The sequence below is a fragment of the Pseudophryne corroboree genome, chromosome 5, assembly GCF_028390025.1.
Source record: "Pseudophryne corroboree isolate aPseCor3 chromosome 5, aPseCor3.hap2, whole genome shotgun sequence".
Lineage (NCBI taxonomy): Eukaryota > Metazoa > Chordata > Amphibia > Anura > Myobatrachidae > Pseudophryne > Pseudophryne corroboree.
This window is the reverse complement of record NC_086448.1, coordinates 510,546,265-510,572,597: the sequence shown is the minus strand read 5'-3', so window position 1 is coordinate 510,572,597 and position 26,333 is coordinate 510,546,265. Positions and strand designations below refer to the sequence as shown.

At 42.1% G+C, this 26,333-nt stretch overlaps 1 protein-coding gene across 2 annotated transcripts in view; it reads left to right on the top strand.

The window, feature by feature from the left end:
- The window catches only part of ACD (ACD shelterin complex subunit and telomerase recruitment factor), a 174,876-nt gene that overhangs the window by 44,915 nt on the left and 103,628 nt on the right, over positions 1–26,333 (top strand). For both annotated transcript variants that reach the window (XM_063923065.1, XM_063923066.1), the window contains 3 exons: positions 16,238–16,317; positions 17,275–17,319; positions 20,547–20,599. In XM_063923065.1, coding sequence (XP_063779135.1) covers positions 16,238–16,317; positions 17,275–17,319; positions 20,547–20,599 — 178 coding nt within the window. The remainder of the gene's footprint in view (positions 1–16,237; positions 16,318–17,274; positions 17,320–20,546; positions 20,600–26,333) is intronic.

Genomic DNA, 26,333 nt, shown 5'->3' with positions numbered 1-26,333 from the left:
CATCACAAGAACATAATAATTACATATGGCATACCTCTAGTGCTTGATAAATACTGTTAGTGCATCAATAAAATGGCAATTACGTATTCTGGATACTTGAAAAAACCACACACCGGTGGGGTACACAGGTGAAAGTTAGATTAAGCCTAATTGGGGAAATATAAGTTTTTAGTACTAACAACAATTAATAACATATTCTGCATAATACTGGGCTCAATAATAACAAATAAATGAATATATCTGTACATTGAACACATACCTTATGGTTAAGTGCTTGAATAGCAAGTTCAAACGCATAGGCCTGAACGCAAGTTCAAATTGGTATGTGACCTAACAAAAATTATTAATATTCACTAATTAGAGATATATAACGTAACAGCCTTTATATAAATTGGTTAATGTGCTAGTAGATTGAAACACATACCTTATGATTCAGGGATTTGGATAACAAGTTCAAATACACAGGTCTACCACAATTTCATATGCGTGTGTAACCTGGTAAATTAGAGGAATATGATTCTTGAGACAGAGAACTTGCTCATACCAGGTGTGAGAAGTTTTAATTTAATAAACTCCCTTTAGAAAGGGGGGGAGAAGGATACACTAGTTTCGAAAATTCATTAATTCGATTAAATCTTACGTGAAATTGGTTCCCCAAGGGGGTATAAAACGTATTAAAAATATCGATAACCATATGTTATCCTTGAAATTCAGAATGTTGAGTTAATTCTCATCATCTCATAAGATAATATTAATAAACTTTCATATTGTTACTAATAGTCATAATAACACCCCCTATTTACAAAATAAGCAGGACATAGTGAAAACAAGGGATTCCATTCACATAAAGTGCTAAATGGAGCCATATTTAAAAGCGGTGTTCACAAATAATAAATAATAAATCTTACCTTGCCAGCAGCTACAATAGCTTCAAGTCACAACCAGTGTAATGAGGCTGTGTGCTGAGACTTACCCTTACATAGGAAACAGAAGTGACCTCACTTCCCCTAATGCAGTGATTGGGGTATTAAAAACCTTAAATAATATTGGAATAAGTCCTATGTTACTAACTGAAATCGTTACAGTGATTAAACATTAAAGTGAGAAAATTAATGGCCTTAAAGTGAACTTTTATAATACACTATAAGGGATAAAAAAACCTTAATAGTAAACACATCCCATAATGCATCTGGTCGTTACAGACCAAACTGACATGATTGACAGGGCTATTCACCAATAAAACTGGTTCAGTGAAAACAGACCTAATCTCTATCCCATACGTCCCATAATGCATCTGGTCGTTACAGACCTGACTGACATGATTGACAGGGCTATTCACCAATAAAACTGGTTCAGTGGAAACAGACCTAATCTCTATCATTATAAGTATAATAATATTATTCTCCTCTGTGCATTACAAACAAAGTGTGAAAAAGCTGTCCTGGTGTGAATTATAAACACCTCAGTAGTAGGGAAATTTATCCCCTTAAACAGTGTTTTCGTGATAAACTAATCCTGCCGCGCTGGGACTAGAACACTGATATCTCGGCGTCGATAAGGCCAGTGTCCCACAGAGCTAGTTACATCTAGATCGCGCCGCTGGGTAAAACGGCTTGCGTTCCAGCGGCGCGATTGTTTGCGTTCCACAGCGCCGAGATGGTGTCACGTGATTGTATCACCTGACACTCGGATACATGATCTGAACTGGCCAATAGGTGCTGAACAGGGCAGCTGGTGTTTAGTGACGCGGACGTTAGTACTCCACGCAGCTGTATCTCACCACATGACCACCCCACGTGACAATTAGACATGTGGTTTGGGCGGCCAATAAACGGATCAAACTAGGTAACCTAGGAGACCGCTATGCAATCGCTACCAAAAATAACATTTATTAGTGTGTAATAATGTGTATATACACATAGTAATGAATAATGTGATAAGTGCGATATTCTACCTAATCTATTAACTAACTCCTACATTATTAGCTACATATATACGATGATTTAGAAAAATATATAAATTGGTCTATTGTTAATTAACCACCTACATTTAAAGCACCGCTCCTAAAAGTGGCTCCACTTTTACAAATAACATATTAAATATTAACAAATGCCCCCTAATAGGAATACAAATGATCATCCTTTTCAACACCATTATTTATAAATACACCAATATTGGGAATATAAATCATAATCAAAGACATAAACAAGGGAATATCTTGAAGTGTGAAAAAACATGATACTACAGGAACGCTACCATATCTATAGTTTCATTTAAACCAAACGGGATAAGAGTGTTCAGCGAATAGATCCAATAGGATTCTCGCTGGGCTAGCAGTCTATCTCTATCTCCTCCTATCTACCATAATATGCTCGATAACCGTAAATGAGAGACCCAGGACTTGAGAGTTCTGTTTCTCCTGAAAATGTCGAGGTAAACTGTGGTTTTGGACCTTGTTGGTAATATTTCGTAAGTGTTCCTGTATTCTTAACTTAAGACACCTTTTGGTTTTACCAATGTAAGAAAGGTTACAACCGCAATCAATTTTATAGATTACGTAGTTAGTATTGCAGGTCACAATTGTCCTCAGTTTAAAGACTCGTATGCTGTCGTCTTTCCAGCAAAAGCCTTTTTTATCGATAAAGCGACAACATTTACATTTATTACAGGGGAAGAGCCCTGATCTCTTCATTACAGGATGTTCATTAAGAGTCTCACCCTTGTTTTTATCATTCTGAAGTTGGCTGGGAGCGAGAATGTTCTTAAGGTTCCTGGATTTTCTGAATACTATGTTAGGCTTGGTAGGTAAGTGTGGTCCCAATATTGGGTCCTTCAAAAGGAGATGCCAATGCCGATTCATAACACGTCTAATCTTGATATTTTCTTGATTATATTGTGTTATGAACGGTCTTTCGGTGAAACGTTCTTCTTTTTTACTTTCTTTTACTTCCAAAAGGCTATTTCTATCAATTTCAGAAGCTCGAACCTGGTCTCTCCTTAGATGGATCTCATTATATCCCCTATCTAAAAACTGTTCTACCAAAATAGAAGATTGTTCCCAGTACCTTTCCAAACTGCTACAGTTTTTCCTAATCCTCACGAACTGGGAGTAGGGTACTGTAGTTTTCCATCGTGACAGATGGCAACTATTTGAAGGTATGAAACTGTTAGCGTCTGTCTTTTTAAAAAAGGTTCTCGTATCAAGAGTCCCGTCATCTTCGATGTTTAAAAGGACGTCCAGGTAATCAATAGTAGAAATATGCTGCTTATAAGTAAATTTGAGATTATGGGAATTAATTTGAATCTCTGAAATGAAATCACTCAATTCCTCCAACTCTCCATCCCAAATAAGAATCACATCATCTATGTATCGCTTATAGAATTTGATGTTAGGGTATCGATAGCCTCCGTCCGCATAGATGGTCACACGCTCCCAGCTGTCCATGAAAATGTTTGCGTACGATGGGGCAAATTTAGTCCCCATCGCTGCTCCCCTGTTCTTGCAGGTAATACTTTCCTTCAAACTCAAAATAATTGTGATTTAAAATGAATTTTATACTCTCCAATAAAAAGGTTCTTTCTTCTTTACAAACATTCACATCCATTGTTAGGATGTTGCTCACAGCCTCAAGTCCTTTAGAATGGGGAATGGATGTGTAAAGGGCCTGTACATCCACTGTGGCCCATCTATAAGTGGATTGCCACTGAAAATCATTAAGTAGCCTGAGAAGACTGGTTGAATCTTTCAAATATGAAGGTTGTACTCTCACATAAGGTTGTAATTTTAAATCGAGAAAGTGTGACAAGTTAGAAGTCAGGGACTCGACTCCAGCCACTATAGGTCTTCCTGGGGGTGGGACTATGCCTTTGTGGACTTTAGGTAAGTGGTAAAATACCGGAACCCGAGGCTTTTTGTTAAACAAAAATTCAAACTCTTCTCGACATATGATGCCTCTACTACATGCATCATTTAATAGCACATACAGTTCTTCTCCAAAACTGGCTGTCGGATCCTCGTTAAGTAGTTTATATGTTGCCGCATCATTAATTTGGGTCATGGCTTCTTTGACATAGGCCGTCCTCTCCTGGATGACCACCGCTCCTCCCTTATCTGCTGTTTTGATAATTTCGTTATCACTCTTAAGTTGTTTAATGGCATACCTTTCCTGTGGATTAAGGTTGCCACAATACTTGTCATCTTGGACTTTCAATCTTCTAAAATCCTCTTTTACTGCGTCAAAGAAAAAATCGATATGATTCCCTCTCGATTCCACTGGATAGTATCTAGACGGTGGAGCCACTAAGGGTTTGCTTTTCGGTTCGTAAGACCATTTCGGTGTAGGATTTTTAAGGAAATGCCTCTTTAGGGTTAAACTGCGTATGTATTTATTGAGGTCCACATAGAGATTAAACTTATCAACGTGTTGGTTCGGAGCAAATTTCAGACCTTTACTTAATACCGAGATCTGTAGGGCTGATAGTTCCTTCTTAGTAAGGTTGACGATGCTTGATTCATTGGCTCTTGTGAGAAGTTGATCGCTCTTCGTTTTTTGTTTGGTGACCTTTCTTCCACCTCTCGTCCCTCTTCTCCTGGGTAAAGTTGTCTTTTCACACCTTGCGGTGAATCCAATCTGGTATGAAGATGTTCCTTTTCTTGGAGGTATGGTAAAACCATCCTCTTTCTTTCCCCTAAAAAAACTTTATTCCTAGGGGATTCATATCTACGTTCAAATTTATTTCGTTGTGCGAACCTCTGTTGATTCCCTCGGGGCGAGTATTGATTATAATATGATGATGTCCTCCTATATCTACGTATCGGGGAAGTGTATGAGCTTCTTCTTCTCGTACCATAGCCGCCTCGTCTGCCTTGATATATGCCATATGTAATTATTATGTTCTTGTGATGATGAACTCCTCTTTATATGTCTATTTCTTTCTCTTTGGTATAATTGTGAATTCTTTGTTCTGAGATTGTATCACATAATTGTTTTCCATGGATATGTTAAGATCATCCTCCTTGTATGTTAAACCATATGTGTATGTATATTTTTTCCTCACATATTTATATATATATATTTGTATATTTTGCCCATGTTTTAAGTTCTGTCTTGCATTTTTCCTCGTTTATTGACATGTTCCCTCATATTATCATATTATTGTTTTAATCAGGATAAGATTCTGATATAAATATTTTATATATATTTTTAGACATACCCCTGATGAAGTCTTAGAGTAAGACGAAACGCGTCGGGTTATTTGTTCATAAACATCAAATCTCCGAATTGTCAAAGGAGAAGGAGGAATCTATCAAAGTTATTTCAACTGGTCCTCTGTACTATATGGTGTTATCTGCAAGAAGAGATACTATACCGTTTTGTATCATTGCTTTTATGTTGTAATAAATTTTACATGGAACATGTTAAATGTGGTTTTATGCTCACAAATTAGGAGTAAATATCTTAGGGAGACTGCTGTTTTTCCCCGTTGAATATTGGGTGGAAAAACAACCCAAGTGCGCCCATTCCTCTACTGGCACATATTTGTATCTTTTTAGTCCCTCCTAACAAGGGACTTAGTGGAATTTGGCAGCCTTAACCCAATCCTTTCTCACTTTCTGTTTAATAGCGCAAAAGGGAGAGTATCTGTTTTGTCTATTTCGTTGCTGTTAGTTACTCCCCATTGCTGCTAGGTGATATGCCTTTATTTAATGATCGGAAAAGTAGGAGTCAGAAATGTAAAACCATTTTTTTAGAGGATATGCAAGACATGGAACAAACGGAGGATGATAATGATGAGTATTATCATTTATTAAATAATATGGAAAAACTGGCCACTAGAGAACTTAAGAGTTGGTACGATCTAAGCACACTTGAGAAATATTTAGAAGTCGGACGAATTCCTAGAGGTCTGAGGTTAAATAAGACCCCGATTATGGGATCTCAGAATGACGAGTTCACTAAGAGTTGGAATAAGATCCTTGATGAGAGCGCAGCCCGATTAGTGGAGTTGATTATAAAGGAGAGAAAGAAAGAGTTAGAAATTTTAGAAGTAGATATAGCTAAACTGGAGGTTTTACTTACCAAATTCAATGAGGATGATGAATTCAAACGAGATGTGTCGGATCTCCAATATAAACTTGATACCCTTGAGAAGGAGATCATCTTGCGAAAGCAAAAAAAGTTCACAAGAGATAAACTGGACTATGAGAATGGTAATATACATGATTGGAGTAATGTCAGTCAAAAACCTGGTCAAAGAAGATACCCTGACCAGGGGGGTTGGGGAAGAGAAACGGACACACTAGATAATGAAGTTTTTCACCGTAGACGAGAATATCCCCCCCCACAATATCAAGGCAGACGAGGCGGCTATGGTACGAGAAGAAGAAGCTCATACACTTCCCCGATACGTAGATATAGGAGGACATCATCATATTATAATCAATAATCGCCCCGAGGGAATCAACAGAGGTTCGCACAACGAAATAAATTTGAACGTAGATATGAATCCCCTAGGAATAAAGTTTTTTTAGGGGAAAGAAAGAGGATGGTTTTACCATACCTCCAAGAAAAGGAACATCTTCATACCAGATTGGATTCACCGCAAGGTGTGAAAAGACAACTTTACCCAGGAGAAGAGGGACGAGAGGTGGAAGAAAGGTCACCAAACAAAAAACGAAGAGCGATCAACTTCTCACAAGAGCCAATGAATCAAGCATCGTCAACCTTACTAAGAAGGAACTATCAGCCCCACAGATCTCGGTATTAAGTAAAGGTCTGAAATTTGCTCCGAACCAACACGTTGATAAGTTTAATCTCTATGTGGACCTCAATAAATACATACGCAGTTTAACCCTAAAGAGGCATTTCCTTAAAAATCCTACACCGAAATTGTCTTACGAACCGAAAAGCAAACCCTTAGTGGCTCCACCGTCTAGATACTATCCAGTGGAATCGAGAGGGAATCATATCGATTTTTTCTTTGACGCAGTAAAAGAGGATTTTAGAAGATTGAAAGTCCAAGATGACAAGTATTGTGGCAACCTTAATCCACAGGAAAGGTATGCCATTAAACAACTTAAGAGTGATAACGAAATTGTTATCAAAACAGCAGATAAGGGAGGAGCGGTGGTCATCCAGGAGAGGACGGCCTATGTCAAAGAAGCCATGACCCAAATTAATGATGCGGCAACATATAAACTACTTAACGAGGATCCGACAGCCAGTTTTGGAGAAGAACTGTATGTGCTATTAAATGATGCATGTAGTAGAGGCATCATATGTCGAAGAGTTTGAATTTTTGTTTAACAAAAAGCCTCGGGTTCCGGTATTTTACCACTTACCTAAAGTCCACAAAGGCATAGTCCCACCCCCAGGAAGACCTATAGTGGCTGGAGTCGAGTCCCTGACTTCTAACTTGTCACACTTTCTCGATTTTAAAATTACAACCTTATGTGAGAGTACAACCTTCATATTTGAAAGATTCAACCAGTCTTCTCAGGCTACTTAATGATTTTCAGTGGCAATCCACTTATAGATGGGCCACAGTGGATGTACAGGCCCTTTACACATCCATTCCCCATTCTAAAGGACTTGAGGCTGTGAGCAACATCCTAACAATGGATGTGAATGTTTGTAAAGAAGAAAGAACCTTTTTATTGGAGAGTATAAAATTCATTTTAAATCACAATTATTTTGAGTTTGAAGGAAAGTATTACCTGCAAGAACAGGGGAGCAGCGATGGGGACTAAATTTGCCCCATCGTACGCAAACATTTTCATGGACAGCTGGGAGCGTGTGACCATCTATGCGGACGGAGGCTATCGATACCCTAACATCAAATTCTATAAGCGATACATAGATGATGTGATTCTTATTTGGGATGGAGAGTTGGAGGAATTGAGTGATTTCATTTCAGAGATTCAAATTAATTCCCATAATCTCAAATTTACTTATAAGCAGCATATTTCTACTATTGATTACCTGGACGTCCTTTTAAACATCGAAGATGACGGGACTCTTGATACGAGAACCTTTTTTAAAAAGACCGACGCTAACAGTTTCATACCTTCAAATAGTTGCCATCTGTCACGATGGAAAACTACAGTACCCTACTCCCAGTTCGTGAGGATTAGGAAAAACTGTAGCAGTTTGGAAAGGTACTGGGAACAATCTTCTATTTTGGTAGAACAGTTTTTAGATAGGGGATATAATGAGATCCATCTAAGGAGAGACCAGGTTCGAGCTTCTGAAATTGATAGAAATAGCCTTTTGGAAGTAAAAGAAAGTAAAAAAGAAGAACGTTTCACCGAAAGACCGTTCATAACACAATATAATCAAGAAAATATCAAGATTAGACGTGTTATGAATCGGCATTGGCATCTCCTTTTGAAGGACCCCATATTGGGACCACACTTACCTACCAAGCCTAACATAGTATTCAGAAAATCCAGGAACCTTAAGAACATTCTCGCTCCCAGCCAACTTCAGAATGATAAAAACAAGGGTGAGACTCTTAATGAACATCCTGTAATGAAGAGATCAGGGCTCTTCCCCTGTAATAAATGTAAATGTTGTCGCTTTATCGATAAAAAAGGCTTTTGCTGGAAAGACGACAGCATACGAGTCTTTAAACTGAGGACAATTGTGACCTGCAATACTAACTACGTAATCTATAAAATTGATTGCGGTTGTAACCTTTCTTACATTGGTAAAACCAAAAGGTGTCTTAAGTTAAGAATACAGGAACACTTACGAAATATTACCAACAAGGTCCAAAACCACAGTTTACCTCGACATTTTCAGGAGAAACAGAACTCTCAAGTCCTGGGTCTCTCATTTACGGTTATCGAGCATATTATGGTAGATAGGAGGAGATAGAGATAGACTGCTAGCCCAGCGAGAATCCTATTGGATCTATTCGCTGAACACTCTTATCCCGTTTGGTTTAAATGAAACTATAGATATGGTAGCGTTCCTGTAGTATCATGTTTTTTCACACTTCAAGATATTCCCTTGTTTATGTCTTTGATTATGATTTATATTCCCAATATTGGTGTATTTATAAATAATGGTGTTGAAAAGGATGATCATTTGTATTCCTATTAGGGGGCATTTGTTAATATTTAATATGTTATTTGTAAAAGTGGAGCCACTTTTAGGAGCGGTGCTTTAAATGTAGGTGGTTAATTAACAATAGACCAATTTATATATTTTTCTAAATCATCGTATATATGTAGCTAATAATGTAGGAGTTAGTTAATAGATTAGGTAGAATATCGCACTTATCACATTATTCATTACTATGTGTATATACACATTATTACACACTAATAAATGTTATTTTTGGTAGCGATTGCATAGCGGTCTCCTAGGTTACCTAGTTTGATCCGTTTATTGGCCGCCCAAACCACATGTCTAATTGTCACGTGGGGTGGTCATGTGGTGAGATACAGCTGCGTGGAGTACTAACGTCCGCGTCACTAAACACCAGCTGCCCTGTTCAGCACCTATTGGCCAGTTCAGATCATGTATCCGAGTGTCAGGTGATACAATCACGTGACACCATCTCGGCGCTGTGGAACGCAAACAATCGCGCCGCTGGAACGCAAGCCGTTTTACCCAGCGGCGCGATCTAGATGTAACTAGCTCTGTGGGACACTGGCCTTATCGACGCCGAGATATCAGTGTTCTAGTCCCAGCGCGGCAGGATTAGTTTATCACGAAAACACTGTTTAAGGGGATAAATTTCCCTACTACTGAGGTGTTTATAATTCACACCAGGACAGCTTTTTCACACTTTGTTTGTAATGCACAGAGGAGAATAATATTATTATACTTATAATGATAGAGATTAGGTCTGTTTCCACTGAACCAGTTTTATTGGTGAATAGCCCTGTCAATCATGTCAGTCAGGTCTGTAACGACCAGATGCATTATGGGACGTATGGGATAGAGATTAGGTCTGTTTTCACTGAACCAGTTTTATTGGTGAATAGCCCTGTCAATCATGTCAGTTTGGTCTGTAACGACCAGATGCATTATGGGATGTGTTTACTATTAAGGTTTTTTTATCCCTTATAGTGTATTATAAAAGTTCACTTTAAGGCCATTAATTTTCTCACTTTAATGTTTAATCACTGTAACGATTTCAGTTAGTAACATAGGACTTATTCCAATATTATTTAAGGTTTTTAATACCCCAATCACTGCATTAGGGGAAGTGAGGTCACTTCTGTTTCCTATGTAAGGGTAAGTCTCAGCACACAGCCTCATTACACTGGTTGTGACTTGAAGCTATTGTAGCTGCTGGCAAGGTAAGATTTATTATTTATTATTTGTGAACACCGCTTTTAAATATGGCTCCATTTAGCACTTTATGTGAATGGAATCCCTTGTTTTCACTATGTCCTGCTTATTTTGTAAATAGGGGGTGTTATTATGACTATTAGTAACAATATGAAAGTTTATTAATATTATCTTATGAGATGATGAGAATTAACTCAACATTCTGAATTTCAAGGATAACATATGGTTATCGATATTTTTAATACGTTTTATACCCCCTTGGGGAACCAATTTCACGTAAGATTTAATCGAATTAATGAATTTTCGAAACTAGTGTATCCTTCTCCCCCCCTTTCTAAAGGGAGTTTATTAAATTAAAACTTCTCACACCTGGTATGAGCAAGTTCTCTGTCTCAAGAATCATATTCCTCTAATTTACCAGGTTACACACGCATATGAAATTGTGGTAGACCTGTGTATTTGAACTTGTTATCCAAATCCCTGAATCATAAGGTATGTGTTTCAATCTACTAGCACATTAACCAATTTATATAAAGGCTGTTACGTTATATATCTCTAATTAGTGAATATTAATAATTTTTGTTAGGTCACATACCTATTTGAACTTGCGTTCAGGCCTATGCGTTTGAACTTGTTATTCAAGCACTTAACCATAAGGTATGTGTTCAATGTACAGATATATTCATTTATTTGTTATTATTGAGCCCAGTATTATGCAGAATATGTTATTAATTGTTGTTAGTACTAAAAACTTATATTTCCCCAATTAGGCTTAATCTAACTTTCACCTGTGTACCCCACCGGTGTGTGGTTTTTTCAAGTATCCAGAATACGTAATTGCCATTTTATTGATGCACTAACAGTATTTATCAAGCACTAGAGGTATGCCATATGTAATTATTATGTTCTTGTGATGATGAACTCCTCTTTATATGTCTATTTCTTTCTCTTTGGTATCATTGTGAATTCTTTGTTCTGAGATTGTATCACATAATTGTTTTCCATGGATATGTTAAGATCATCCTCCTTGTATGTTAAACCATATGTGTATGTATATTTTTTCCTCACATATTTATATATATATATTTGTATATTTTGCCCATGTTTTAAGTTCTGTCTTGCATTTTTCCTCGTTTATTGACATGTTCCCTCATATTATTGTTTTAATCAGGATAAGATTCTGATATAAATATTTTATATATATTTTTAGACATACCCCTGATGAAGTCTTAGAGTAAGACGAAACGCGTCGGGTTATTTGTTCATAAACATCAAATCTCCGAATTGTCAAAGGAGAAGGAGGAATCTATCAAAGTTATTTCAACTGGTCCTCTGTACTATATGGTGTTATCTGCAAGAAGAGATACTATACCGTTTTGTATCATTGCTTTTATGTTGTAATAAATTTTACATGGAACATGTTAAATGTGGTTTTATGCTCACAAATTAGGAGTAAATATCTTAGGGAGACTGCTGTTTTTCCCCGTTGAATATTGGGTGGAAAAACAACCCAAGTGCGCCCATTCCTCTACTGGCACATATATATATATATATATATATATATATATATATATATATATATATAATGTATGTATATAAAGATATTTATAATGAATGGTAAAGTTTGTCCTTCTCAATGGATAGAAGGTGAGAGTCACCCCCTGTTCTGCACGGGGCCCTGTCACAAAGGATCGTATGCAGGAAGATATGTGATCCTCTAATTATGTGTCCGCATGTACGTTGTTTATACTTGCATTACATGCGCATGGGGGAGTAGTTGTATGCAACTTAAGTTGAGTCATGTCTATATCATTGCAGCATACTGCCGTGCGACTACAAGGGATATAGGACTCTTGTTTTCGCGGGCCACTTCCATGGCGGTCTCGGCTAGAAGGGCGTTGTGGATTCACCAATGGAATGCTGAGGCTGACTCTGAGAAGAACTGGATTATCTTCCATATGAAGGTGAAGCCTGGTTTGGGGATGGCTTTGTTAAGTTGATCTCGGCAGATACCACTGGTAGGTCTATCTTCTTGACCTATGTTCCCTCACAACGGTTGGTGACGCATTTTTGTAGGATGCAGTCATTTCGACCGAATGGATATGGTTTTCCCTTTCTTTGCAGGTAGAGGAAGGTGAAAAGGTAAGATGCCAGCAGCCTTTTCAAGTTCGCAGAAACAGAAATCATCCTCTGTTTCTACCACATCCACCGCATGTCGCTGGGTCTATCTTGCGGGATCCCACACCGGTGGGACCACGTCTAATACTCTTCAGTCAGTCCTGGAACGGACATGGACCAGTGAGTTTAAAGAATAGAGTCCCAAGGGGGATATACTGGAGTTTCCAGATGATTCCCCTCACTGATTTTTCAAATAAACCTTTCCAATTCTCCTCTGGACGGGGAGGTAGTATGCGACGCCATACAAGAGTTGGGTCAGGATCAGGTCATTGTCCTGCTGTCCCGGTCACACACACACAAAAAAACAAAAAGGATAAAAGCTGTTATTCAAGCTTTTTCGTGCTTCTGAGGCCGGAAGGCTCGGTCAGAACAATTCCAAACAATTTCTACTTAAGAAGTTGAACTACAAGATGGAATCTCTCTGGGCAGGGATCTCCAATCTGTTAAGGAGAAAGAGGGTCTAAGGGGGTAATTCCAAGTTGATCGCAGCAGGATTTTTGTTAGCAATTGGGCAAAACCATGTGCACTGCAGGGGAGGCAGATATAACATGTGCAGAGAGAGTTAGATTTGGGTGTGGTGTGTTTAATCTGCAATCTAATTTGCAGTGTAAAAATAAAGCAGCCAGTATTTATCCTGCACAGAAATAAAATAACCCACCCAAATCTAACTCTTTCTGCACATGTTATATCTGCCTCCCCTGCAGTGCATATGGTTTTGCCCAATTGCTATCAAAAATCCTGCTGCGATCAACTTGGAATTACCCCCTAAATACGGTTCTTCCGCATTAGGCTTACCTGGTTTGCTATTCAGGATTGTTAGTGCCAATTCACCGGAGTGATGGCGGTATGATTTCAATAGTAAAAGAGTCATTATTACTCTGTACTGGGACGCTCTCCTGCGTACGGGGAGGGAAAGAAACAAGTGGTGCAAAACGTTGTTTTATGCCTGACGGATCTTCAACAAAGTGGTTGGCTCCTGAACTTGCCAGAATCACGGTTGATCCCAACGACGCGGTTGTCTGCGTTGGAAAAGATGTTAGATACAGAACTGTTGAGAGTTTGTTTCTTCCAATGGAAAGAGCTCTGAAGATCCAGAGTCGGGTCAGATCTACAACAGTGTCAATCCATCAATACGTTCCATTGATGAAAAAGAGTTGCGGCCTACGAGGACATTCAGTGAGCAGGTTAAATGCCAGAGTGTTTTTTAGCGGGACCAATTGGACATGTGGTCCATCTTCTTCCAGGACCAGAATTTCTCTCCTGTGTTGGCTGCTCAGTTCTTACCTCCTAGAGGGATGAAGGTTCGGGATCCAGGATGGGATCCTGGTGTCCATGGATGCAAGTCTCCAGGGCTGGGGAGCAGTCATTCAGGGGGGAACGATTTTCCAGGGAAAAAGGTCAAGCCAGGAAGCTTGTCTGCACATAAACATTCTGGAACATCTTGTTCGTGGTCTGCCCGTCTTAATTCAGTCGGACAACATACAGCAGTGGTGTACGTAAACCGCCACGGCGGATCGGAGATCAGAGCGGAGATGGCAGAAGCCACAAAAGTTTTCCGCTGGGCGGAAAGGGCATGTAAACGCTCTGTCAGCGATCTTCATTTCGGGTGTAGAGAACTGGGAAACAGACTTCCTCAGCAGACACGATCTCCATTCAGGAGAGTGGGGTCTTCATCAAGAGGTCTTTGCAGAAGTGTCAAGTCGTTGGGGAATTCCTCAAATAGACATGTTGACGTTTCGCCTCAACAAGAAACTTCAAAGATATTATTCCAGGTCGAGGGACCCTCAAGTAATAGAGGTGGACGCCCTGGTGACACCGTGGGTGTTTCAGTCAGTCTAGGTGTTCCCTCCACTTCCACTCATTCCAAGGTGATAAAGATCATAAGAGGAACAAGGGTTCAGGCGATACTCATTGTTCCAGACTGGCCAAGGAGGGCCTGGTATCCAGATCTTCAGGAGTTGCTCATAGAAGATCCCTGGCCTCTTCCTCTTCTAGAGGTCCTGTTACAACAGGGACCGTGAGTGTATCAAGACTTACCGCGGCTGCGTTTGACGGCATGGCGGTTGAACGCCAAATCCTAGCCCGGAAGGGTATTCCCAGTGAAGTAATTCCCACACTTCTTCAGGCTAGAAAAGAAGTAACGACAAAGCATTATCACCGTATTTGGAGAAAATATGTGTCTTGATGTGAATCCAAGAAAGCTCCTACGGAGGATTTTCCGCGGGGGCGGTTGCTCCATATTTTGCAAGCAGGTGTGGATACGGGCCTAAAGTTATGCTCCATTAAAGTACATATTTCAGCCTTATCAATTTTCTTTCAGAAGGAATTGGCCTCCCTTCCAGAAATAAAGACCTTCTTGAAAGGCGTGTTGCACATCCAACCTCTCTTTGCGCCTCCTGTGGCTCCATGGGATCTTAATGTGGTGTTGCAGTTCCTACAATCTCATTGGTTTGAACCTTTATGTAAGGTTGCATTAAAATTTCTTACTTGGAAAGTAGTCATGATGTTTGCCTTAGCATCCGCAAGGCGGGTATCTGAATTGGCGGCTTTGTCTCACAAAAGCCCCTATTTAATCTTCCATGCTGATAGAGCGGAGTTGAGAACTCGTCAGCAATTTCTGCCAAAAGTGGTTTCACGTAAACTAGCCTATTGTGGTGCCAGTGACTACTGACACCTTGGCGGAATCGAAGTCTCTCGATGTGGTCAGAGCTTTAAAAAATCTATGTCGCCAGAACGGCTCATGTTAGGAAATCAGAGGCTCTGTTTGTCCTATGGGCTCCCAACAAGATTGGGGCTACTGCTTCCAAGCAGACTATTGCGCGCTGGATATGTACTACGTTTCAGCAGGCTCATTCTACGGCAGGATTGCCGTTACCGAAATCGGTGAAGGCCCAGTCTACTAGAAAGGTGGGATCATCCTGGGCGGCTGGCCGAGGGGTCTCGGCATTACTACTTGGCCGGGATCAAACACTTTTACGAAGTTTTACAAGTTTGATACCCTGGCTGATGAGGACCTCTTGTTTGGTCATTCGGTGCTGCAGAGTCGGCCGCACTCTCCCGCCCGTTCCAGAGCTTTGGTATAAACCCCATGGTTCTTGAAGCATCCCCAGCATCCTCTAGGACGTATGAGAAAATAGGATTTTAATACCTACCGGTAAATCCTTTTCTCTTAGTCTGTAGAGGCTGTCGGGCGCCCTTTCCAGTGCGTACTGTATCTGCAGTTATTGGGTATGTTTACACACATGGTGTGTTGTGTTTAAGTCAGCCTGTTGCTGATGATGTTCATGCCATGGCATGTGTTACACACACAGGTTGTGTTACGCTTTATGTCAGCGTATTGCTGCATTTTCTTCATGCCATCGGCTGGTGTTCTATTGAATGCCACGTCCTGCGGCATACTGAGGTGTGAGCTGGTAAGATGCTCACCGTGGTTTAACAATAAATTCTTTCCTCGAAATGTCTGTCTCCCTGGGCACAGTTACTTAAACTGGGGTCTGGAGGAGGGGCATAGAGGGAGGAGCCAGTTCACACCCAATCGGAGTCTTTGTGCCTATGTCTCCTGCGGATCCCGTCTATACCCCATGGTTCTTGAAGCATCCCCAGCATCCTCTACGGACTAAGAGAAAAAGATCCTATTTTTTTTTTTTAGTAACATTAGGAAGTATTGCAAGATGACACATTCACATTCTGTGACTTACTTATTAAGGAATTTTTCTTGAATTTGAACTTCTGTCATATGTCTCTTATTCTAGAAAAACTGTGAGTTTTACCTTTGTGTTCAGCATTTAAGTGTGATGGCCATGGAGACAAATGCAGTGGACCTATTGAACTGGTGAGTGATGCTTACCTACCTAACATTCACTTATATTGCTCTTGTACAGTTGTCTACAAGAGAACAATAATTTAGGGGTACCTTACTAACTAGGGTGCTGTAACTCAAAGCAATGAAAGGAAAGATTACTGCATAGTTATTGATCTTGTACAATTTAGACTAACAAGAAGATAGATGATTAATGTTCTTTGGACGGTTAGGGCTTCTGTGCAATATATGACATTTTAATAAATCACTTACACTGTTTAGGCCTGATTTGGAAGCAAAGCCTATGTTGTACTGATGGTCAGGCAGATTAGATTTGAGAGGGGTGTGTCCAAATGTAAATCTAAACTGTAAAAAATAAAGCTCTCCTTTATTTGTGGCAGCCAGTATTTACCCTGCATGCAAAAAATTATACTTTGACCAATTGCATTGCAGCCTGGTTTGCTCCAGATACAAAGTTACTTGTTTTTTGGGCTTTGCGCTGAACTCAGAAGTTGCGTCACAGTCTTCAGTGTTTTCTACAATTACATAGTTATTGTTATAATATCCAGTATCTGGATTTGAATATCAGGAATACAGGAATATTATTGGCAGATGTAACTCAATATTACTCTATTTTATGTCATGGTGTCTTTCCCAGGATTGTGGATAGGAGAACCCATCTTGGCGGTGGGCATCTGTAAATTGAAATTACAATTGAAAAAAAAAAAAGCTTCTAAGCTTACTGCGTCCCTAAACAGATATGTCCCCCCCCCCCCCCCCCTCATCCAGCCCATGCACCTGCAGCTGCAGGCTGCAACCTGTTTGCAGGAGCATAGAACCCATGCAGTCCTATGGATTGCGGGTGAGTGCGCATGGCACTTCTATCTTACATGCTTTGCATGAGAGTTTCGGGGTTTTATTTAGTCTGTAAGATCTTGTCCAGATACATATTTAAGATAAAATGTAAAGAATAGTGGTCTGTTGTTTCAGTAACATGGATCCAGGAGTGTGGAAGATCATCAAGGAACTGTGGCAGTAAGTTACACATGACATCCCGGAGTTTCCATTACTTCTTTGAACATTAGGGACCCATTTATCATTACATATTTGCAAATATTTAGTATCACTCCCATGTATTAAGGAGGGATTACAGCAGATACCTCAGATATCTGCTGCTGTCTCTCTATGTCCAACAGCAGCTGCAACCCCCAAAGGATTTTGTGGGGGATGCGATGCTGTCAGATTTACCAAGCTTCGAGTTGAGTTGTCTCCGCAGGTAACGCCATCTAGCCCGTTCTAGCCTTTGGATTACACATCAAATCACTGGGAGAGGGTTTCTCCAGGAACCCTCCCCGGTAATGGGTGTTGCATATGTGCGGTCAGTGGACTGCGCATGTGCAGGAGTCTCATCACTGAAGTGAACACATTGCAGGGATTGGCTCCTTTTGGAGCCCCTGTCCCTGGGTGTGCCACTTCATGCATCTGAGTGGTGTAATTGCATTCTGCAGTGCAATTTTGGGTGCTTTTATTGTGCACAAATCACATTTTTGATACATGGGCTGCTTAAATTGAGTGAGTGTTATTAACTATAGAAGTACAAACTTACTGCAATCAATCGAAACCAATTAGTTTGGATAAATCTAGTGGAAGTTACACAATGGAAGCAAAAGTCTCTATGGTGCTAATGGCGCATTTTAACTTTGTGTAAATCCTGTCCATTGTGTTGTATTAATGACTGAATTTTGTGTGAGAATGTCTCTGCCTTTGTCTTACCTGGTGACAGGCAGCAGGGAACTGCCGAGCCTTTATCTGTAACACCCAGCTTTTTGCTCATTTGGCACTTTTTCACTGCTCTATGCCCTATTGGACCAATCTATTATCCTAATTTAGGTCTGTCAAATATCCAGATTTTTTCTTTTGTTAACTTGTTTTGACTTTTATTAGTGAGATTGTGTTAGAAAGTCACACTATAAGGCCCTTGAAGTATGTCAAGTGCCCATCACCTGTTTATAGTTTTTTTTTTTTTTAGCTTATTGTTTTTGTGTTTTATTTTTTTGCATGCATTTTTGTCTTTGGATTTTTTTTCTCTGTTTTATTCCTCCAACTGCTGTGTACCGTGAAGGTGGGTACACACTGGCCAATATATCGTGGGTCCGTCGGCCAGTGTGTACGGGCGATATGTCTGTGAACTCCGTCGTTCACAGACCTATCGCGTCGGCCCCGCAGCACAGCCGACGGCCAATATATCTACAGATATATTGGCGCATCGCTGTGTGTGTACGGGCGACCAGCCAGCCTCCGGTACACATGCTGCGGCGGCCGGTGGGGATTGACAGCTGAACTGGGCGGGCGTGTGTACACGCCTGCCCAGTTCATGACGTCAATCCCCGACGGATTGGGCAGTGTGTATGCACAGCACACTGCCCGATCCGTCCATAGATATACAGGTTGAGTATCCCATATCCATATATTCCGAAATACGGAATATTCCGAAATACGGACTTTTTTGAGTGAGAGTGAGATAGTGAAATCTTTGTTTTTTGATGGCTCAGTGTACACAAACTTTGTTTAATATACAAAGTTATTAATAATATTGTATTAAATGACCTTCAGGCTGTGTGTATAAGGTGTATATGAAACATAAATGAATTGTGTGTATGTACACACACTTTGTTTAATGCACAAAGTTATAAAAAATATTGGCAAAAATTACCTTCAGGCTGTGTGTATAAGGTGTATATGAAACATAAATGCATTCTGTGCTTAGATTTAGGTCCCATCACCATGAAATCTCATTATGGTATCTAATTATTCCAAAATACGGAAAAATCCGTTATCCAAAATACCTCTGGTCCCAAGCATTTTGGATAAGGGATACTCAACCTGTATCTGCAAATCAGTTGATCTGCAGATATATCAGTGTGTACCCACCTTGAGACTCTCAATGAGTAAAACTTCAAAAGTTATCTACTGAGCTATTAAACGGAGACATTTATTGTGGCCATCCAGGCAGGTGTTGCTATGAGACCTTTATCCTGTGGGGCTGTGAGGCATCAGTATACAGATATCTTTGGTCTACCCAATAGAGGCCAAGGAAGGGCTATCCCCTTGGAGGCGGTGCTCTCCTTTTGGTTTATTTATTATTTAAACTTTATTTTTTTCCAAATCTCAGAATCAAGTTGAAAGATGCATTTAGCAAATATACTACACATTTTTTGTGATAAACTGTCACTCTTCCATTAGCTGATAATTCCAAGTGTTTTTAATAAAACTACTACTGCAGTCTATTACTTTTGTCCCTGTGGAAGGGAACTTTTGTAAGATACAATAACAAATGGCCCTTTGCATACACAGCCTGTTATATGTTCTGAAAACTGTTTCTCTATAAAAAATAATAATATGATGGGTCTGTTCAGTGTCCTCCAATGCGTGTGCAGAGGAAGCAAGGATGCGCCGGACAACTCCCACTGCATGGAGATGGGACAGACTTGGTAGAGGAGGTTCGGCCCCTGGGGTAACTGTGGGGGGGTGGGGGGGGTGGTGGAGGGTTGGGGATAGGACATGGTGGCAGGAGGGGAGCTGTGATGGAGTGCATTGGGGCGAGGTGGACACAGCAATATACTAGTGTGTGTGTGTGTGTGTGTGTGTGTGTATATATATATATATATATATATATATATATATATATATATACAGGTTGAGTATCCCATATCCAAATATTCCGAAATACGGAATATTCCGAAATACGGACTTTTTTGAGTGAGAGTGAGATAGTGAAACCTTTGTTTTTTGATGGCTCAATGTACACAAACTATGTTTAATACACAAAGTTATTAAAATATTGTATTAAATGACCTTCAGGCTGTGTGTATAAGGTGTATATGAAACATAAATGAATTGTGTGAATGTAGACACACTTTGTTTAATGCACAAAGTTATAAAAAAAATTGGCTAAAATTACCTTCAGGCTGTGTGTATAAGGTGTATATGTAACATAAATGCATTCTGTGCTTAGATTTAGGTCCCATCACCATGATATCTCATTATGGTATGCAATTATTCCAAAATACGGAAAAATCCTATATCCAAAATACCTCTGGTCCCAAGCATTTTGGATAAGGGAGACTCAACCTGTATATATATATATATATATATAGTTTACATTTTGAGCTTACATTATTATTATTTGTAAGATAAATCTCCCTTGCCACAGTAAATCTCTAGTTTTACCTTTAATATGTAAAATGCTGTGTGTGTTTCAGAAATTACATGAAAGAATGTGAGATGAGGGAGACTTCTGGCATGAATTCATCAGGTAAGTTCGCTGCAGAGATATCCTTTTTTTTTTCATCTTGATTTCTGCTGCGGGGTACACTGGGCTCCACAAGTATAGACATTGGTGTGTAGAGTAGGATCTTGATCCGAGGCACCAACAGGCTCAAAAGCTTTGACTGTTCCCAAGATGCATAGCGCCGCCTCCTCTATAACCCCACCTCCCTGCACTGGAGCTCAGTTTTGTAGTTGGTGCCGCAGATAGCAGGCACGTAACAGAGGGGCTGCTCCAGGCAGCCCTAAAAAGAGCTTTTTTTATGAAGAAAAGTGAAGACTTCAAGGGCTGCAGCAGTGTGTAGATGTCAGGACATTAACTGCTGCAGCTCCATCTCTCCCCAGCGTCGCTGTACACTCCCGTGCCCTGGTTGCCGGGTAACTACAGCGGGAGGCTCTGGTTTTCTTCTGGTCAGGCACACACGACTGGGGCTCTCCGGGATCGCGTGGCCGCGCTTCGGGAGGTGGTGAGTAGGTCCCGCTCGCGGGACCCGTGCTGTATCGCGATCCGGCGCGGCCGGTGGGAGGCGGACCGCGCGCGCTGGCGGTGGACACTGTGGCAGTACAGGCGATCCCACTAGATCACCAGGGCATGGGTGCAGGTCAGGTTTTCTCTCTAAACCTTTTTATTTGTAGCCCGCAGTACCAGGTGGTTTTGCCAGCAGAGGGGATGATAAGGCTTAGACCTGGAGCCCCTCCCTCAGCCCCAGGGCGCCATTTCCAGTAAATGTTCCCGCCCTGGAGCTGCATATCTGTCTCTCCCTCACTCCCTGCCAGTGTTTGGGCGCCATTTCTCTCAGCTACACTGTTCCTGGGACTGCTTGGGCAAATCCTCCTTTTGTAAAGCCGCCTGGTAGTCAGCGATGTGACTTTACAAGACACTTAAGTATTCTACATGTCATTTAGACAGTAATAGTTAAGAAAGAGTGCATTTAGTCAGGGTTCTCTGGTACAAGTACCCTGTGATATACATCCAGTTCTTACTGTGCAGTGTTATATCTATTGACTACATAGCTATATATATATATATATATATATATAAAGCTAGTCCAGTGCAGTATTATTGTTGGTAATAACCTCTGCATTGTATAACTTTGACTATATGTGTGTGCATTAGCTTGCTGGGTGATTTTCTTTCGTGTCTCTCACTCAACTTGCTATCCCTATATTCTATAACCTGAGGGGGCTTGGTGCGTCAGGTTTATAATAATATAATATAGGATATTCACAATATATACTCTAATTGTATTTTTCTCTGTGATTTTAGTCACCGTATCTCTCCTGTAACACTGCGCAGGGGTTTGGGCAAGAGGTATTGTGCTGCTGACAATTGTACTGTGTTACCTGATATTGCAAGTTATATCATGTCTGCTTCTGAGGGTAACGGTTCTGGGGCTGAACACACTACAGGTGTTGCTGACGCCACAGATCCCTATGAGGAGAATATAGCAGCTGTGGGCTCTGGTTCTGGAGGCTCCTTGCCCCCCAGTGGGACTGTGGTAACGGGGGTCCATAATGACCCGCCCTGGGCTACTTTCTCCACACTTCTGAATACGCTAGTTACTAAACTAACGCCCCCTATGGGATCCCCTATGCCGGTTCAACCGTATGTGGTCCCCGCGGCTAACCCGCTGTGGGCAGATAACTTGTCTGCTCAATTGAAGAAATTGAACCAGTCCTTGACTACTAAAAAGTCTGACCCTCGCTCGCCTAAGACCAAGGGGTCCTCTAAGCGAGCTATTGCCTCCTCACAATCCACTGCTGTCACTGACACCTCGTCTGATGAAGATGGCGCACCCCACAGATTCTGACACAGATACTGCTGATGGGGAGGGTAGTTCACATGTGGATATTCCTGATCTTTTGGATGCTATTAAGTTGATTCTACAGATTACGGATGATCCCGAGCCATCCGTCCCTCCTAAGAAACCAGATAGGTTCAAGCGTCAGAAGGTGGTTAATCAAGTTTCTCTGACGTCCTAGTGGATGCTGGGAACTCCGTAAGGACCATGGGGAATAGACGGGCTCCGCAGGAGACTGGGCACTCTAAAGAAAAGATTAGGTACTATCTGGTGTGCACTGGCTCCTCCCTCTATGCCCCTCCTCCAGACCTCAGTTAGAATCTGTGCCCGGCCAGAGCTGGGTGCTCCTAGTGGGCTCTCCTGAGCTTGCTAGAAAGAAAGTATTTGTTAGGTTTTTTATTTTCAGTGAGATCTGCTGGCAACAGACTCACTGCTGCGAGGGACTGAAGGGAGAGAAGCAAACCTACCTGCTTGCAGCTAGCTTGTGCTTCTAAGGCTACTGGACACCATTAGCTCCAGAGGGATCGAACACAGGGCCCGACCTCGATCGTCCGTTCCCGGAGCCGCGCCGCCGTCCCCCTTGCAGAGCCAGAAGACAGAAGAAGCGACGAAATCGGCGGCTGAAGACTCCTGTCTTCATTAAGGTAGTGCACAGCACTGCAGCTGTGCGCTATTGCTCCCACAGCACACCACACACTCCGGTCACTGTTGGGTGCAGGGCGCTGGGGGGCAGCAATTAGATTACCTTTTGGCAAAAAATGCACATAATACAGTTTATAAAACTGTATATGTGCAAAAAGCCCTGCCATTAATATTATACAAAATGCGGGAGAAGCCTGCCGCTGAGGGGGCGGGGCCTTCTTCCTCAGCACACCAGCGCCATTTTCTTTTCACAGCTCCGCTGGAAGGACGCTCCCCAGGCTCTCCCCTGCAGTATCCATTACAACTAGGGTAAAAAGAGAGGGGGGCACATAAATTTAGGCGCAATTGTGATAATAAGCAGCTATTGGGAAAAATCACTCTTTTTAGTGTAAATCCCTGTGTTATATAGCGCTGTGGTGTGTGCTGGCATACTCTCTCTCTGTCTCCCCAAAGGACTTTGTGGGGTCCTGTCCTCAGTCAGAGCATTCCCTGTGTGTGTGCGGTGTGTCGGTACGGCTGTGTCGACATGTTTGATGAGGAGGGTTACGTGGAGGCGGAGCAAGGGCAGATAAGTGTGGTGTCGCCCCCGACGGGGCCGACACCGGATTGGATGGATATGTGGAAGGTTTTAACCGATCGTGTCAACTCCTTACATAAAAGGTTCGATGACGCAGCAGCCTTGGGACAGCCGGGATCTCAGCCCGCGCCTGCCCAGGCGTCTCAGAGGCCATCAGGGGCTCATAAACGCCCGCTAGCTCAGATGGTAGACACAGATGTCGACACGGAGTCTGACTCCAGTGTAGATGAGGATGAGACAAATGCACAGTCTACAAAAGCCGTCCAATGCATGATTACTGCAATGAAAAATGTATTGCACATTTCTGATATTAACCCGGTTACTACCAAGAAGGGTATTATGTTTGGGGAGAAAAAGCAGCCAGTGACTTTTCCCCCATCTGATGAATTAAATGAATTGTGTGAGGAAGCGTGGAGTTCCCCCGATAAGAAACTAGTGATTTCTAAGAGGTTACTGATGGCGTACCCTTTCCCGCCAACGGACAGGTTACGTTGGGAAACATCCCCTAGGGTGGACAAGGCGCTCACACGCTTATCAAAAAAGGTGGCACTGCCGTCTCAGGATACGGCCGCCTTAAAGGAGCCTGCGGATAGAAAGCAGGAAGCTATCCTGAAGTCTGTGTATACACACTCAGGTACTATACTGAGACCTGCTATTGCTTCAGCATGGATGTGTAGTGCTGCAGCTGCATGGTCTGATTCCCTGTCAGACAACATTGATTCCCTCGACAGGGATACTATTTTGCTAACCATAGAACATATAAAAGACGTCGTCTTATATATGCGGGATGCACAGAGGGACATTTGCCTGCTGGCATCTAGAATTAATGCGATGTCCATTTCTGCCAGGAGAGTATTATGGACTCGGCAGTGGACAGGTGATGCTGATTCTAAAAGACACATGGAGGTGTATTGCCTTATAAAGGTGAGGAATTGTTTGGGGACGGTCTCTCGGACCTCGTATCCACGGCAATAGCCGGGAAGTCAACTTTTTTACCGCAGGTTTCCTCACAGCCTAAGAAAGCACCGTATTATCATGTACAGTCCTTTCGGCCTCAGAAAGGCAAGCGGATCAGAGGCGCATCCTTTCTGCCCAGAGGCAGGGGTAGAGGAAAGAAGCTGCACCAGGCAGCCTGTTCCCAGGAACAAAAATCCTCCCCCGCTTCCTCTAAGTCCACCGCATGACGTTGGGGCTCCACAGGCGGAGCCAGGTGCAGTGGGGGGCGCGTCTCCGAAACTTCAGCAACCAGTGGGTTCGCTCACAAGTGGATCTGTGGGCTGTACAAATTGTATCTCAGGGATACAAGCTGGAGTTCGAGGCGACTCCCCGTCGCCGTTACCTCAAATCAGCCTTACCAGCTGCTCCCAGGGAAAGGGAGGTGGTATTGGCGGCAATTCACAAGCTGTACCTCAAGCAGGTGATAATCAAGGATCCCCTCCTTCAACAGGGACGGGGTTACTATTCCACAATGTTTGTGGTACCGAAACCAGACTGTTCGGTGAGGCCCATTCTGAATTTAAAATCCTTGAACATTTATATAAGGAAGTTCAAGTTCAAAATGGAATCGCTCAGGGCGGTTATTGCAAGCCTGGAAGAGAGGGATTTTATGGTGTCGCTGGATATCAAGGATGCTTACTTGCATGTCCCCGTTTACCCACCTCACCAGGAGTACCTCAGGTTTGTGGTACAGGATTGTCATTACCAATTCCAGACGTTGCCGTTTGGTCTGTCCACGGCACCGAGAGTATTTACCAAGGTAATGGCCGAAATGATGATACTCCTTCGGAAGAAGGGAGTTATAATTATCCCGTACTTGGACGATCTCCTTTATAAAGGCGAGGTCCAGAGAGCAGTTGTTAGTCAGCGTAGCACTTTCTCGGGAAGTGTTGCAACAGCACGGCTGGATTCTGAATATCCCAAAGTCGCAGCTGATTCCTGCGACGCGTCTGCTCTTCCTGGGCATGATTCTGGACGCAGAACAGAAGAAGGTGTTTCTCCCGATGGAGAAGGCCCAGGAATTGTCATCTCTGGTCAGGGACCTCCTGAAACCAAAACAGGTGTCGGTGCATCACTGCACGCGAGTCCTGGGAAAGATGGTGGCTTCTTACTAAGCGATTCCCTTCGGCAGGTTCCATGCAAGGATCTTTCAGTGGGATCTGTTAGACAAATGGTCCGGATCGCATCTTCAGATGCATCGGTTGATCACCCTGTCCCCAAGGGCCAGGGTGTCTCTGCTGTGGTGGCTGCAGAGTGCTCATCTTCTTGAGGGCCGCAGATTCGGCATACAGGACTGGGTCCTGGTGACCACGGACGCAAGCCTCCGAGGATGGGGGGCAGTCACTCAGGGAAGGAACTTCCAAGGACAGTGGTCAAGTCAGGAGACTTCACTACACATAAATATACTGGAACTAAGGGCCATTTGCAACGCCCTGAGTCAAGCAGAGCCCCTGCTTCAAAACCAACCAGTGCTGATTCAATCAGACAACATCACGGCGGTCGCCCATGTAAACCGACAGGGCGGCACAAGAAGCAGGATGGCGATGGCAGAAGCCACAAGGATTCTCCGATGGGCGGAAAATCACGTGCAAGCACTGTCAGCAGTGTTCATTCCGGGAGTGGACAACTGGGAAGCAGACTTCCTCAGCAGGCACGACCTCCACCCGGGAGAGTGGGGACTTCATCCAGAAGTCTTCAAGCAGATT